The 15,257-nt window shown below is 43.5% G+C and overlaps 1 protein-coding gene across 1 annotated transcript in view; it reads left to right on the top strand.

The window, feature by feature from the left end:
• LOC114592617 (uncharacterized) overlaps positions 1–15,257 on the top strand; it is a 41,118-nt gene that overhangs the window by 21,596 nt on the left and 4,265 nt on the right. Inside the window, 1 exon segment of the mRNA XM_077923452.1 lies at positions 6,031–6,211. Within this exon segment, the coding sequence (XP_077779578.1) occupies positions 6,031–6,211 (181 nt within the window).

The following is a 15,257-nucleotide window of genomic DNA, read 5'->3' as shown; positions in this document are numbered from 1 at the left end:
GCCCAGCAGCAGCGGGAGGTCCCATTAGCTAAAGTGGTACCTCAGGTTAAGAACAGTTTCAGGTTAAGAACAGACCTCCAGAACGAATTAAGTTCTTAACCCGAGGTACCACTGTACTGCAGTCACACAATCAATCAGTCAGTAGCTGAAGTGGGTTCCACACAGTCAGAAAAACAAAACAAAAAAGAGCCGCAAAAACGCAAAATAAATAGCAAAGATAGACAGACCTCAGCATAACACTCAAAACGGAAGTGTGGCACTCAAAACGGAGCACATTTGGCTTCCAGAAAAAGTTCGCAAACCGGAACACTTACTTCTGGGTTTGCAGTGTTTGGGTTCCAAGTTCTTTGAGTACCAAGGCATCTGAGAACCAAGGTACCACTGTAGATCTTCTCGTACAGATTTGGGCATCTTGGGCCCTGTTTGTTCTCGACAATTTTGTGGGTACGTTCCTAGGTCATTCCATCAGCTCAGCCCAGCCAAAGGCTAAGTAAGGCACCAGCCAAACATTACCCGTTTCATTTAAACTATACTTGTAACCATTGACAATGTAGATTTATTTCAGTTCCATCTGAGGAACCAGGGAGTGCGTTGGAACCACAGCAAGCGAAACGCTATAGATAAAGGCAACGCCAATGGTATAGATAGGCAGCGTAAGACATAAATATTTGTACCTTTTAGCTGCAAATATTTGGCGTGCTTCTGAGCCATATCAGGACCAATCAGCGAGGCCAAGAGGAAGATCTCGTTGTTTGGGCAGCCCAGGACCTCCACACTCACTGCCCAGGCTTGTCCCCAGGAGGTGCTAACTTGACTTCACACCCCCCTAAGGCACACTTCATTGTTTTTCGAGACAGACATGCCAACAATGGTTCTCACATATTCATTTTCTTCAGCTTTTCCACTGAAGTGCTAACTTTTATTAAGAAGAACCTTAATAAAGTCCCATACGACCAGAGAATTTGCGCCTGTCCATTGGGGGATATGGGAAGCCCTGAACACAGATTTTTTAGATGTCCCTTTTACGAAGTAGAGAAACCATTGACCCCCTGCTGGTGAGGCTTGCTGACATCCAGGTAAAGCAAAAATTCGATCTTCTCCTGTTAGGCAAAGACCACAAGATGACCCGGATTGTCGCCAGATTCTGCGCACAGATCTGTAGGCACAGACCACCCCCCGATTCAATCTAGTTTGTTAAGAAAATTCCCAAACTCAGATCCATGGGCGACTCTGGATCATTTCTCTTAAGGTTGTCTATCAAAGTTTTTATGTGTTTATATGCCTATCGCACTTTTAAACTTAAAATCCATTGTTGTATATTGTTTTAAATGTTTGTTTTGCTATTGGGATTGGAGGTCCATCTGTGTTTCTCAAGCTGGTCTCTGACCGTAATAAATTTCATGTTTCATAAGAAGAACCGCAAATAACTTGGGCTCTACATAAAAGCACAGCCATCTGCTCTTTTCGTCATATGGCATTTCATTGGAGCTGGCTCTGATCTTTCACATATAAAACACACACAAACCCCAAGCAGGACATTGTATCTGAAAGGCACCCAAATGTAGAAATGTCTGCAATGTCCTTGACAAGAGGCTTTAACTGCAACATTTCAATTTCCTCGTTTTGTTCTTAAATACGCCGGATCTGAAGTAGAGCAACAGATGAGAATTGGTTGTTTAATAAGTTAGACTGAATGCATATAACGGGTGAAATATAAGTAATATAACAGCTTTATGTGGTAAGAAAAGAACAGCATGGAAGGTTGGATGGGAAGTCAGTGGATAGGAGAGATTTATTCTGAGTGTTGTCTAAAAGAATTTGTAAAATCTGAAAATTTAATGAAAAGGTTATGCCTCTTCATATCTCAGCTGGTTAGCTGCAGTAATAAACGAAAATCTGCCCTTATTCTCTTATGGGGGACACAAGAGCCCTTATAGAGTCCTTTGCAGGTTCTCCATCGGTCGGAGAAAATAGCAGAGGCCAACCAGAGAATATTGAGAAGCAAAGCAGCTAGTAAGCCTGATCTTTATTGAACTGTTGCAACAGGGTGCTCCCCTCACACGCAGAAGAAGGAGGACCCCAAACCAAGGTCTGCCCGCCCTTATATAGACATTTTAAATTGCCCGCCCTGGAGTCAAGACCACCCCCAGAAACAACATACATGCATCACAGAAAGGGTGGTCTACAACAGAAATCTGAGTGCGTTGTTTATCTCCTGTCTGGCAGGTTACCTGTTAATGCTTACTTGATTGGATACCCTGGGGAGCCTGGCCAGTCTTTTGTAATGATAAATACTTAGTTCCTGAGCCAAGTCACAGGCCCAACCTGTTCATACACAGACATACCCTTAAGACAGGATTTGTGAAGGAAAAGACAATGGGGGGGGGGGTGTTTCCATTTTCCTTGACCTTGCAGAGAAATCATTTGGTCAGTTTGGGAGCCAAAATGGTTCCAGGGCTGTTTTCCTGTGCTGCTTCAGACATGTGGTTTATATAATGTACGTGTTTGCTTGGTACATTTATGAACATTTCTTATATATATAAGACCTTAATTTTTTTATTTCACTGCTGATAACGCCCAGGTTGCAGGTTCGATCCCCGTAAGGGGCAGCTGCAGATTCTTTCATTGCAGGGGGGTTGGACTGGATGATCCTCAGGGTCCCTTCCCAACACTATGATCTTGGCACCCCCACAAGGGCTGCTGCAGCTCCCTTTGGGGACCTCTGCTGAAGCCAGACCCCGACCAAATGGGTGGTGGGTGGGTAAAGGGGGGGGGGGAGTGAGGGGGGCGAACACCCAGCTGATGTCATTCAGCCCTCCAGGAAAGGAACCGAGCTCTGGTTTCCTAGAGAGGTAGGACGCTGCAATACGAAGGAGGGGGGAGAATTGGGGTGGGGGTTCTCTGCATATTCCAAGAGGAGACACCGGATTGCAGAGGAGGAGATCGGAGCGTGCAGAGACAAAGAGGTGCAATGCACAGAATTAAGAATTTGCTTTTTTGCGGGGGGGGGGGGGGAGAGATCTTGAAGGATACTGGGGGAGTAGGGAGCTTCAGCTTCCCCTCTTGGCTTTCTCCTAATCCATAGGCGGGCGCGCGCGCGCTGACCCGTGCAACGCAGCCGCAGGATGCGTCCCGAACCGCTGCACCGTCTCCCTTGCAAAATGCTCTCTGAAGCCTCCCCAGGGAATGTGCAATTGGGGGAGTGGGGAAGGGGGGGTTGTTGGAGGGGAAGCTCAAAGCGCACGTGCACACCCCGCCCGCCGTTTATCTGGGGAGAGATTTCCTCTTCCAGCTGGTGCTGAAATGACTTCAAAGCAATCCATTGCGTCCTAACAAATTCTAAATCAATCAATCAATCAATCAATCAATCAAGCCAATAAATCAATAATGCCGCTAGCTGCTCAGCTAGGAACAGCCCCCGGCGACCCAGGTGCGGTTGGACTACAACTCCCATCCTGCTCCAGCCGCTTTGCGCAATGGCCAATGATTATGGGAAGTGTAGTCTGGGATGTTTGGCTGGCAGCAAGTTTCAGAAGGCTGGCTTAGATCAACTGTGCCAATCTTGTGCCCGTGCCAATAACTCAGGGTCTTTTCTTCATTATAAATTAGGTCCATAAGACTATATTTCTTCCTTATTTAAAATAAGGGGTTGTCTTATACATGGATAGCGTATACAAGGAATCGAAAAATGGAAGCTGCGTAGCATGTTCGGCTCCCGAAAATCGTTCGAAAACCAGAGCCGTTACTGCCGGGTTTTTGGCGTTTGGGAGCCAAATTGCTCCAAAAGGGAGGCGTTCGGGAACCAAGGTTTGACGGTAACAGGAACAAAAAAAACCTCTCACACACACCCCTAAACCATACTCCTGGCTCCCCTGCAGGCACTGGAATGATCCTGCTGGAGTTACTCTCTTGGTGGCAGCAGCTGTGAGAGCCCCTGAGCTGGTTTAGTTTACTCCTCTGCCATGGCACGGCCTGGATCCTCTGAGAAGTCACCTCAGGTAAGGGAAGGAGATCTGGAGAGAGAGGGAGGGGCAGCCTCGGTGCCTGTGGGGAGGGGGATTGGGGCCCTTTCAACTCTGCACTTCTATGATCCTATGTCAGGTTGACCTGTAATAATAATAATTATTCTGTCACATGAAGCCTTCTTTGGTTCTCAGATGCAATTGAATGAATGAATGCACACATCCATTTTCCTTTCAAACTGGGAAAATGGTGTATGTTGGAGAAGTTCTCTCCTCTCCTGTTTCTCTTTCTTCTTCCAGGGTTTGGTGACCTTCGAGGAGGTGGCTGTGTTTTTCACGGAGGAGGAGTGGGCTCTGCTGGATCCGGGCCAAAGAGCTCTGCACAAGGAAGTCATGGGGGAGAATTATGAGACGGTGACCTCTCTAGGTGAGGGCACTTTCTTCCCCTTTCGTTGTTAGGTATTGCCATCGGAAGAGCTACAAAATAGAGGGGTTGACTGATAAACCACTCTGGGAATTGCAGCTCCGGGGGGGGGAAATAGCTTGCCGATCAGAAGGTCGACGGTTCGAATCCCCGCAACTGCTCAGCAGGAAGGTAAACGGCGTTTCCGTGCGCTGCTCTGGTTCGCCAGAAGTGGCTTAGTCATGCTGGCCATGACTAAGCTGTATGCCGGCTCCCTCGGCCAATAAAGCTGAGATGAGCGCCGCAACCCCAGAGTCGTTCGCGACTGGACCTAATGGTCAGGGATCCCTTTACCTTTACCTCAGTTTTCGAACATCCCCATCAACAAGCATTTCGGTTTTCGAAATGCCACACGACTTCTGTCTTGACTTTTCAGTTTCCAAATGTTTCTGAACTTGAAACGGTCTTCTGGAATGGATTACGTTCGGAAACCGAGGTACGACTGTACAGTGGTACCTCGGGTTACATACGCTTCAGGTTACATACGCTTCAGGTTACATACGCTTCAGGTTACAGACTCCGCTAACCCAGAAATAGTGCTTCAGGTTAAGAACTTTGCTTCAGGATGAGAACAGAAATCGTGCTCCTGTGGCGTAGCCGCAGCAGGAGGCCCCATTAGCTAAAATGGTACTTCAGGTTAAGAACTGTTTCAGGTTAAGTACGGACCTCCGGAACGAATTAAGTACTTAACCCGAGGTACCACTTTACTGATTTTTATCTATATTTTGATAACTTTTACGTCTGGGAAGCTTATATGGTTGTGTAGGCAGAACAACTGGAATTGTGCGATGTTGAATTCCACCCATAGGGTACAGTCTTGTTGAAACTTGACACCACAGTTGTGTCGCATCTGTCAAAATGGGGGAAAATAACTGGGATGCTCAAGCCCAAGAAACAGCAAAAAGATACTGTTACTGCCCTGAAATACAGTGGTGCCTCGCAAGACGAAAAGAATCCGTTCCGCGATTCTCTTCGTCTAGCGGTTTTTTCGTCTTGCGAAGCAACCCCATTAGCGGCTTAGCAGCTTAGCGCTATTAGCGGTTTAGCGGCTTAGCGGTTATTAAAGGCTTAGCGGCTGAGCTGCTAAAAGGCTATTAGCGGCTTAGCGGCTTTGAAAAAGGGGGGGGAAAGCGGGGGGGGAAATGGCAAGACTCGCAAGACATTTTCATCTTGCGAAGCAAGCCCATAGGGAAATTCGTCTTGCGAAGCAACTCAAAAACGGAAAACCCTTTCGTCTAGCGGGTTTTCCGTCTTGCGAGGCATTCGTCTTGCGGGGCACCACTGTACAAGTGAGATTTTCTTTTTTCTCCCTCCCCAACCTTTTGCCCCAACAGATGATGAGCAACACCTTGAGAATTATAGGGAACCATGGATGGTGTCATCATCAACAGGCAAGCAGGAAGCAGAAAATGAAAGAGGAGCCAAAAGGCATGAAGGAGACCCGTCAAAGAACTGGAGGAAAACACATTCTACTTCTCAGAGTGGTGACATCCATAAACAATTCATGCCACTGAAAGACCACAAAAGAAGTATCAGGAAAGTGTCCCCAGTGTGTGGGGAAAGAATTGGAGATGTATCAGACCTAAATAGGCATTCAAAGATCCGCATAGGGGAGAAACTATATAAATGCAGAGAGTGTGGAAAGAGCTTTAATGAGAGTGGTAGCCTTGCTAAACATCTAAGGACACACACCGGGGAGAAGCCCTTTAAATGCATGGAGTGTGGGAAGAGCTTCAGTGTGAGTGGTAACCTTACTAAGCATCAAAGAACCCACACAGGGGAGAATGTTGGGATTCGCAGGATACTGGATAAGTCTGCAGGCTTCAACAGGATGATGCAATACTCTGCTGGGTCAGAGTGACTCAGCAGGAGTGTGATTAGTGTGATTGGCTATCACCTGTTTTAAAAGGAAAGCCTGTTTAACAGTGGGTGTGGTGGTTGTGCTGTAGTGTGGTGGTGCTGTGGTGGAGAGTATTCATTTGTAGGTACTCTGTATGGACTGTTTCTTTTGTATATAGCCTGTGTATAGCTCACATTAAAAAGGACTGCACTGAAAAACCTGGAACTCTTAATGCTTTGCTGAAAACGCCGCGTGGAATACGCGACAGGGTTATGGGCCCAGCACGCTTCCGCTGCGCAAGAGTACAGGTGGCAGTTATCTAGCCGTGTGTGCTGGAGGTGAGCTGCAGGGATGGAGCAGTCCAGAACTGGCGTGTTGCTGGAGAAGCTGACGGCCACAAACTACAGCATCTGGTCGGTCCGCATGCAACACTTCCTCAAGCGTGAGGGCCTGTGGAAGGTGGTGGAAAATCCACCGCAGCCCCCTGAGGAAGATGAGGACGACGATGAAAAGCTGGCACTAGCAGAGGCCCAGCTTGAAAAGGATGAGAAAGCTTTGGCTACGATCATCCTTGGAGTGGACGACAGCCAGCTAGTCTACGTAGCTGATAAGGTGACGGCAAGTGAGGCGTGGAATGCGCTCAAGGCTGTCCATGTGCGAGAGACAGCTGGCTCACTGATAACATTGACCAGGAGACTGTACCGGTGTCGGAAGAAACCGGGGGACTCTCTGGTAAACCACCTAAAATTCCTAACAAGCTGTTTCCAGGAGCTAGCCTTAAGAGGGAGGCCTGTGGGGGAAGAGGACAAAGTCTTTATAGTCCTGAGTTCCCTTGATGACAGCTATGATATGCTGGTCAATTCCCTCGAGTCAGTAGAGACTGACAAGCTGACTCTGGAATACGTTACCGGACGGTTGTATGCAGAGGAGGACAGGCGTGCAGAGCGAAAGATGACCTCAGCCCAGCTGTTGGAGCATCCCAGAGGGAACAACAGCCGGGAAGAGCAGAGGTGTCGGGAACCGGAGAAACAGCCAGGAGGAGCTGCTGCAGACCAGCCGGTGGTCAACAAAGTAAAAAGGTATTTTTGCTGCAAGTCCAGTGGACATCTGCTGCGGGACTGCCCGAGGAAACAACGAAAACAGCAGAAGCACAAGAGGCAGCAGAGAGAGACCACCGCTTGGGTGTCTGCAGATGGTCAAGAAAATGAAGAGCTGTGGGTTCTGGACAGTGGAGCTTCTCAAACCTTTTGTAAAAGAAAAGGACTGCTAACTGATGCTAGGGCTTCAAACAAAAAACATGTAAGTCTTGCTACGGGCCAGAAAGCTAATGTGGTTTGTGAGGGGGAGGTTGTGTTCCCACAGCTGGGACACACATTCAGGAATGTGTTGTGTGTGCCTAGTTTGCAAAACAATCTCCTGAGCATTCCTGACTTGGCAAAAGCAGGCTTTGAAGTAAACTTTGTGGGAGATCAGTGCCAGATAAAGCAAAATGGGACAGTGTTGGCAAATGCTAACCTTAGAGCTAATATGTATGTACTGCAGTGTGAGTCTAAGGTTGCGAATGTGCAAAATGTCCCAACCCATGATATGTGTATTCATCTCCTGCACAGGCGTCTGGCTCATGCAAGCTATAAGGTGCTGAACAAAACATTGGAGTTGTGTGGGGGGATGAAAAACATTAAAAGTTGTGATAATTACTTAGACTGCAATATCTGCAAGGAGGTTAAAAGCAGGGCTTGCCCAGTAGCAAGAGCAAGCCAGAGAGAAACCAAAAAACCACTGGAGTTGATTCATGCTGATGTAACTGGTCCTTTTCCACCAAGTGTCTCCCACAACAAGTACTGTTTGATCCTAGTGGATGACTATTCTAGATTTGGCTGGGTCTATCCATTAAAGCAAAAGTCTGACGTTGCCCAAACTTTGAAGTTCTGGGTAAGAAGGGTAGAAAGGCAACTTGGCGAAAAGGTGTGCTCTATTCAGACAGACAGGGGAGGAGAGTTTATGGCAAGCTCCCTAAGAAACTGGTTGCGTTCCCAAGGGATTAAACATAGGCTTACCAATGTGGCGACGCCTCAGAAGAACGGGGTAGCAGAGCATAGGGGAGGTGTCTTGCAGACACAAATGAAAGCATTGTTAGCAGATGCAAATCTTCCAATTAAGTACTGGGCTGAGAGTATTAAGACCGCAAATTATATTGGGAATCGCTTGTGGTCAAGGGTACTAGATGACATACCCTATAAAATTCTCTATAACAAAAGTCCCAGTTTGCAACATTTGAGAATCTTTGGGACAAAGGCGTGGGTTGACATACCTGTAAAGAACCGAAGAAAAGGTGGGAAAAGGGCACAGCAGTTGCTATTTCTTGGGTATGAAAGTGGTACGAAAGCCTATAGGTTTGAAGATGATAAAAATCTTTTGAGTTATAGTCGATCAGCCAGCTTTAATGAGCAAAGAAATTGGCCCAAGATACATGCAAACCTGCTGCCAGAAAAAGTTTTACTGCCGAGCATACCTGATAAGGCAGTTGAAACAAAGCTGAGAATTGGCAGCTCTCCCAGAGAAACTGAAAGGGAGGAGGTAAAGGTTGAGCATTTTTCTCCAGCTGCTAGTATAAAGCAGGGGAGAGAAGAAAGTGCAACAGGGACAGGAGGAGGTAAATCTCCAGAATCAATCCACCCCAAAAGCAGTCCTGAAGGTAGCCCAGGGGGTGAGATTAGTGAACCAAGGAGGTCTGCAAGAAGTAATAAAGGTCAACCTCCAGACCGTTATGGGTTCCCAGCCACCATAAACCAGGTTTGTGTAACTGAGCCAGAAAACTTTGAAGAAGTGCAAGAGTTACCTACTCTAGAGAAAGAGGCGTGGTTAAAGGCAATGCAGGCAGAGTATAACTCTCTGCTAAACAACAATGTCTTTGTACCTACAGAATTGCCTGAAGGTAAAAAGCCCATAAGCTGTAAGTGGGTTTTTAAAGTGAAAAAGCTGGCTGACGGTAGTTGTCAGAGGAAAGCCAGGTTGGTTGCAAGGGGCTTTACACAAAGGAAAATGATACATTATGATGAAGTGTTTGCCCCAACAGCAAAGGCTGAAACAGTAAAATCAGTTTTAGCAATGGCAAGTCTGAGAGGGTTAAAAGTTAATCATTTTGACGTGGCCTCAGCATATTTAAATGCTCCTATTGACGCCGAGGTGTATTTACAGCAAATACCAGGTTATGAGCTGGGAAAAGACAGCATGGTGTTAAAGCTGCAAAGGGCACTATACGGTTTACACCAAAGTGCACGTCTATGGCATGAATGCATAGACACAACTTTGAAAAAGATGGGATTCAAACAAAGCCTGGCTGATTCCTGTTTATATTCAGCAATGGTGCAAGGAAGTGTTTGTTATTTACTTTTGTATGTTGACGATATCTGTCTAATAACAACTGCACAAAAGCAAGTGTCTTGGTTTATAAACAGCCTAGGTAACAAATACAAACTGAAGTATTTGGGAGAGATTCAAAATTACTTAGGAGTAGAGGTTCAGAGAAATGAAGAGGGCATCTACTCTCTGAGTCAGAAGGAAAAAATCGAAAAGTTACTGAAGACATATGGAATGGAGAGGGCAAATGAGGTTGACACTCCCATAACTACCCAGTACAAAAATGAACCAGAAGGGCAAAAATGTGAGAATGCAACGGCGTTTCATTCTCTGTTGGGTTCTCTGTTATATTTAAGTTGTTGGACAAGACCCGACATAACATTGGCAGTGCACATGTTAAGCCAAAGAAGTGCAGACCCGGCTCAGAGAGATTGGGTAGCACTTAAAAGAATCCTAAGGTATCTGAAAGGCATAAAAGATTACAAACTGGTGCTGGATACAGGATATGATCAGCAAGTGTATGCATACGCTGATGCCAGCTGGGGGGACAGAGAAAATGGAAAGTCTACCACTGGCTATGCCATATATATTGGAAATGCCCTGGTTCAGTGGAAATCCCAGAAACAAACATTTGTTGCCACAAGTACTTGTGAAGCAGAGTACTCAGCCATAAGCGAATGTGTATCACAAATAGAATGGTTTGCTTGCCTAACAAAAGAGCTTGGAATACCTTCTGAAATGCCAATCACTGTGCTAAGTGACAACATGGCTGCACAACAGCTTGCTAACCAACAGAACTTTAAAAGCAAGAGTAAACATATTGCTATAAGATACGGAAATGTGAAAAATGCTTTGGAAAGAAATGTGTTAAAGGTACAGCACTGTAACACAAAATGTAATGTGGCAGATTTGTATACAAAATGTTTGGATGCTCCTAAATTTCGAGACTTAAGAGAATTATTAGGTCTCAAGCCTTTGACTTTTTTTTTTTTTTTTTATAATAATTTTTATTGATTTTACAACATTAACATAAACATAAACATAAACAAAATACAAACAAACAAAACACGACTTCCCCATACCTCTCCTTCACTGCATTCTTATTTTAAGATCCTTTTTTTCTAGCAATCCATCATTCAATTTTGTATTTAATTCCCTTTAAGAATTTTCTTAATTTCAATTTTAACAGCTGTAATTCTCTAGATCATATCCCTCGACATCTCAACAGTCCACAATTTTACAACAATTTTTAAGATAAACTTTAAATTTTTTCCAGTCCTCCTCCACTGTCTCTCTCCTCTGGTCACGAATTCTGCCGGTCATCTCTGCCAGTCCCATGAATTCAATCACCTTGGTCTGCCATTCTTCCAGAGTAGGTAGTTCTTTAGTCTTCCAATACTTTGCCAGAAGAATTCTTGCTGCTGTGGTTGCATACATAAAAAAGGTTCTATCTTTCTTTGGAATCATTTGGCCGACCATGCCCAAAAGAAAGGCCTCCGGTTTCTTAACAAATGTCCACTTAAGGATTTTCTTAATTTCATTATAGATCATTTCCCAGTAAGTCTTAACCTTCGGGCAGGTCCACCAAAGATGATAAAAGGTTCCTTCACATTCATTACATTTCCAACAGTTGTTATTGGGCAGGTGATATATCTTTGCAAGTTTAACTGGGGTCATGTACCACCTATAGATCATTTTCATTATGTTCTCTTTTAAGGCACTACATGCCGTAAATTTAATGCCTGTGGTCCATAACTGTTCCCAGTCCGCAAACATAATATCATGTCCAATATCTTGTGCCCACTTAATCATAGCTGATTTCACTGTTTCATCCTGTGTGTTCCATTTTAGCAGCAGATTATACATTCTAGACAGATTCTTAGTATTGGGTTCTAGCAGTTCTGTTTCTAATTTTGACCTCTCCTTCTGGAATCCTAGTTTCCTGTCCTGCTTAAAAGTCTCGTTAATCTGGTGGTAATGTAACCAATCTCGGACTTTAGGCTTTAACTTCTCAAAGCTCTTTAGTTTCAACTTTTCACCATCATATTCTATAATTTCACAATATTTTGGCCACACTGAATCCATATTAAGTTTTTTTACCTCCTTGGCTTCCACTGGTGATAACCACCTGGGAGTTTTACTTTCCAACAGATCTTTATACCGATTCCATACATTATACAATGCTTTCCTGACAATATGGTTTTTGAAATTTCTATGAACCTTTACCTTGTCATACCATAGATATGCATGCCAACCGAAGTTGTTATCGTAGCCTTCTAGATCTAAAATATCTGTATTCTCAAGAAGTAGCCATTGTTTCAACCAGCAAAAAGCTGCTGCTTCATAGTAGAGTCTGAGGTCCGGCAGGGCAAAACCCCCCCTATCCTTTGCATCAGTCAAGATCTTAAATTTTATTCTGGGTTTTTTGCCCTGCCAGACAAATTTAGATATATCTTTCTGCCACTTCTTGAAACATTCCGTCTTATCTATAATTTGCAATGTCTGAAACAAAAACAACATTCTCGGCAGTACATTCATCTTGATAACAGCAATTCGGCCTAGCAAGGAGAGTCTCAGCCTAGACCATATGTCAAGATCTTTCTTCACCTCCAACCAACACTTCTCATAATTATCTTTAAATAGGTTCACATTTTTAGATGTTAAGTTCACCCCCAGGTATTTCACCCTTTTTGCTATTTCCAACCCGGTTTCCCTTTGAAAACTATCTTTTTCCACCATAGTCAAATTTTTCTCCAGCACCTTTGTCTTATATTTGTTTAATTTGAAACCTGCTACTTGCCCAAATATTTCAATTAATTCTAAGACTCTTTTTGTGCTGGCTTCTGGTTCTTGCAATGTCAACACTAGATCGTCTGCAAATGCTCTTAACTTATAATGTTTCGTTCCGACCTGTACTCCTTTAACCAACTGATCCCTTCTGATCATGTTCAGCAAAACCTCCAGTACTGTTATAAACAGTAGAGGGGATATTGGGCACCCCTGTCGTGTCCCTTTCTCAATTGGAATCTCGTCCATAATCACCCCATTCACAATTAGTTTAGCTTTTTGTTCAAAGTATATTGCACCTATACCGTTTTCAAAGTTTCGGCCTACCCCCATCCCTTGAAGATTTTTCTTCATAAAGCTCCAACAAATGTTATCAAAGGCTTTCTCTGCGTCCACAAAAATCAACACCGCTTTTCTGTTTATATCAGTCTCCAACAGTTCCAAGATATCGATAATATTCCTTACATTATCTGCCATATGCCTTCCTGGGAGAAAGCCTGTTTGATCCTTATGGATCTCCTCTAGTAGAACTTTCTTAAATCTTTTTGCCAAAATATCTGCAAAAATTTTATAATCCGTATTCAAGAGTGATATAGGGCGGTAGTTCTTAACTTGATGTTTCTCAGTTTCTGTCTTCGGTATAAGTGAAATAAATGCTTCTTTCCACGATTCGGGAGCCTTTCTCCCCTCCAAAATTTGGTTGCAAACTTCTTTCAATGGTTGTATTAACCATTCTTTCAATGCTTTGTAGTATCTTGCAGTCAAACCATCTGGTCCTGGTGATTTTCCCAGTTGCATGTCCTGAATGGCACGCTCTATTTCTTGCTCTGTGATTTCCTCATTTAGAATTCTTTGGTTTCTTTCAGAAATTTTTGACAATCCATATTTTTTAATGAATTCTTCTATCTCTTGTTCATTTTTTGGCCCCTGTGCATACAGCTTCTTAAAAAAACTTTGAAAGCAATTACTTATCTCATTTGGTTTATTGATAAGTTTCCCATCTACTTCGAGGGATATCACAGTATTCAACTTTTGTCTCTTTTTCAGCTGCCACGACAGTAGCTTCCCACATTTATCTGCTGATTCAAACGTCTTTTGCCTCATTTGTTTTATTTTCCATTCTATCTCTTGATTCATCAGTTCCATGTATTGTGTTTGGTAGAGCTTTATTTCTCTTAAAATCTCATGGGACTTAGGTTTAAACCTAAGTTTCTTCTCCCCTTCTTTTATTAGGTTCCAAATTTTCTCTTTCTTCTCATTCTGTTTTTTCTTCTTTATAGAATTTTGTTGTATTAGGAAGCCACGCATCACAGCTTTACTTGCGTCCCAAATTATCCTCTTTTCAACATCCGAATTCAAATTTATCTCGAAGTAATCTTTCAGCGTCTTTTGGGCCTTTTTACAAAATGCTTCATCTCCAAATAGAGCGTCGTTCATTCTCCATCTAAAGGTTCCAGCTGTTGTCAGTTTCATTTCCATCTTTACTGGATTGTGGTCAGAACAGGTTTTTGGACAGATTTCTATTTTTTAAATCCTTGATGCCAGATTACTGGAAATCCATATTTGATCAATTCGAGTCCATGTCATTTTTGCCTCAGAGAAAAAAGTCCCCTCCCTTTCCAGAGGGTTCCTAGTTCTCCAAATGTCAATCAGGTCCAGGGTATCAGTCAATTCAAAGAAAGTCTTTGGTAATCTCCCATCTTTAGATATTACTTGTCTTTGGGCCTTATCCATGTTTGTAGAAACAACTCCATTCATGTCGCCCATCATTATAATTTTCAGGTCCAGAAAGTCCATTAAAGTCTCATGCAACTTCTTGAAGAACTCGGCCTTCCCCTCATTAGGTGCGTAAACTCCTACAATCAGAATCTTTTCTCCTTGGATTTGAATTTCCACTGCCAGATATCTTCCTTGTTCATCTTTAAAAATCATTTTTGGTTCAAATTTCTCCTTAACATAAATCACTACTCCTCTTTTCTTGACTTTATCTGAGGAAATAAATTCCAGTCCTAATCTTCTGTTTGTTAAAAGCTTCCTGTTTATCCTGGCAATGTGGGTTTCTTGTAAGCAGATTATATCTAATTGTTCTTTCTTCAATATGTGAAACACTTGACCCCTTTTTCGGGGATGGTTCAGACCATTGCAGTTCCAACTCAGAAGTTGCAGAGACATTTTTGTTATTGGGTAGCTTTACCACCAACTGCACCAAGTTCCTGCTCCTCTTCAGTCGGCGCTGGATTCAATCCGAATGATAGATTTGCAATATCTGGTATGTCTGGTATGTCTCTCTCACCTACGTTTCCTTTCTGGAGATCCTCTAAGTTTCTGTCCAAGAATTGTTCTTTGTCCTGGTATGTTTTAATTTTGAATTTCTTCCCTTTAAAGATGAAGGACAACCCTTGTGGAAATTCCCACCTAAATGGGATGTTGTTCTTTTTAAGTAAGTCCACCAATTCTTTAAATTGTGTTCTCACCTCCAAAAAGTGCTTGGGTATGTCCTTAAAGATCTGTATTTGGGAGTTTTTAATGACCAAAGCCTTCTGGAAATGTAGATTTAGTATTTTGTCTCTTTCTTCCTTTGATCTCAGAGTGATTAAACAATCTCTTGGTTTTTTGCCTTGCTTCCTGCCAATCCGGAAGGCAGTGATTATTGCAAATTCGTCCTCCTCTCCTTCTAACTCGTCATTCCAGAACTCTTGAAATTTGTCTGTGAGAAATTCCCCAAGTTTGTCCTGTTCCTCCTCTGGTACCAGTCGTAGTTTCAAATTCTTATTTTTCCTCTCCAGCTCCAAAAGGGCCAAAGCTGCATCATGTTCTTGTACTTTCTTGACAATGGGCGCCACTT

The sequence above is a fragment of the Podarcis muralis genome, chromosome 2, assembly GCF_964188315.1.
Source record: "Podarcis muralis chromosome 2, rPodMur119.hap1.1, whole genome shotgun sequence".
Taxonomy (NCBI): domain Eukaryota; kingdom Metazoa; phylum Chordata; class Lepidosauria; order Squamata; family Lacertidae; genus Podarcis; species Podarcis muralis.
Note: the sequence above shows the minus strand (reverse complement) of the source record. Positions and strands in the feature narration are given on the sequence as shown.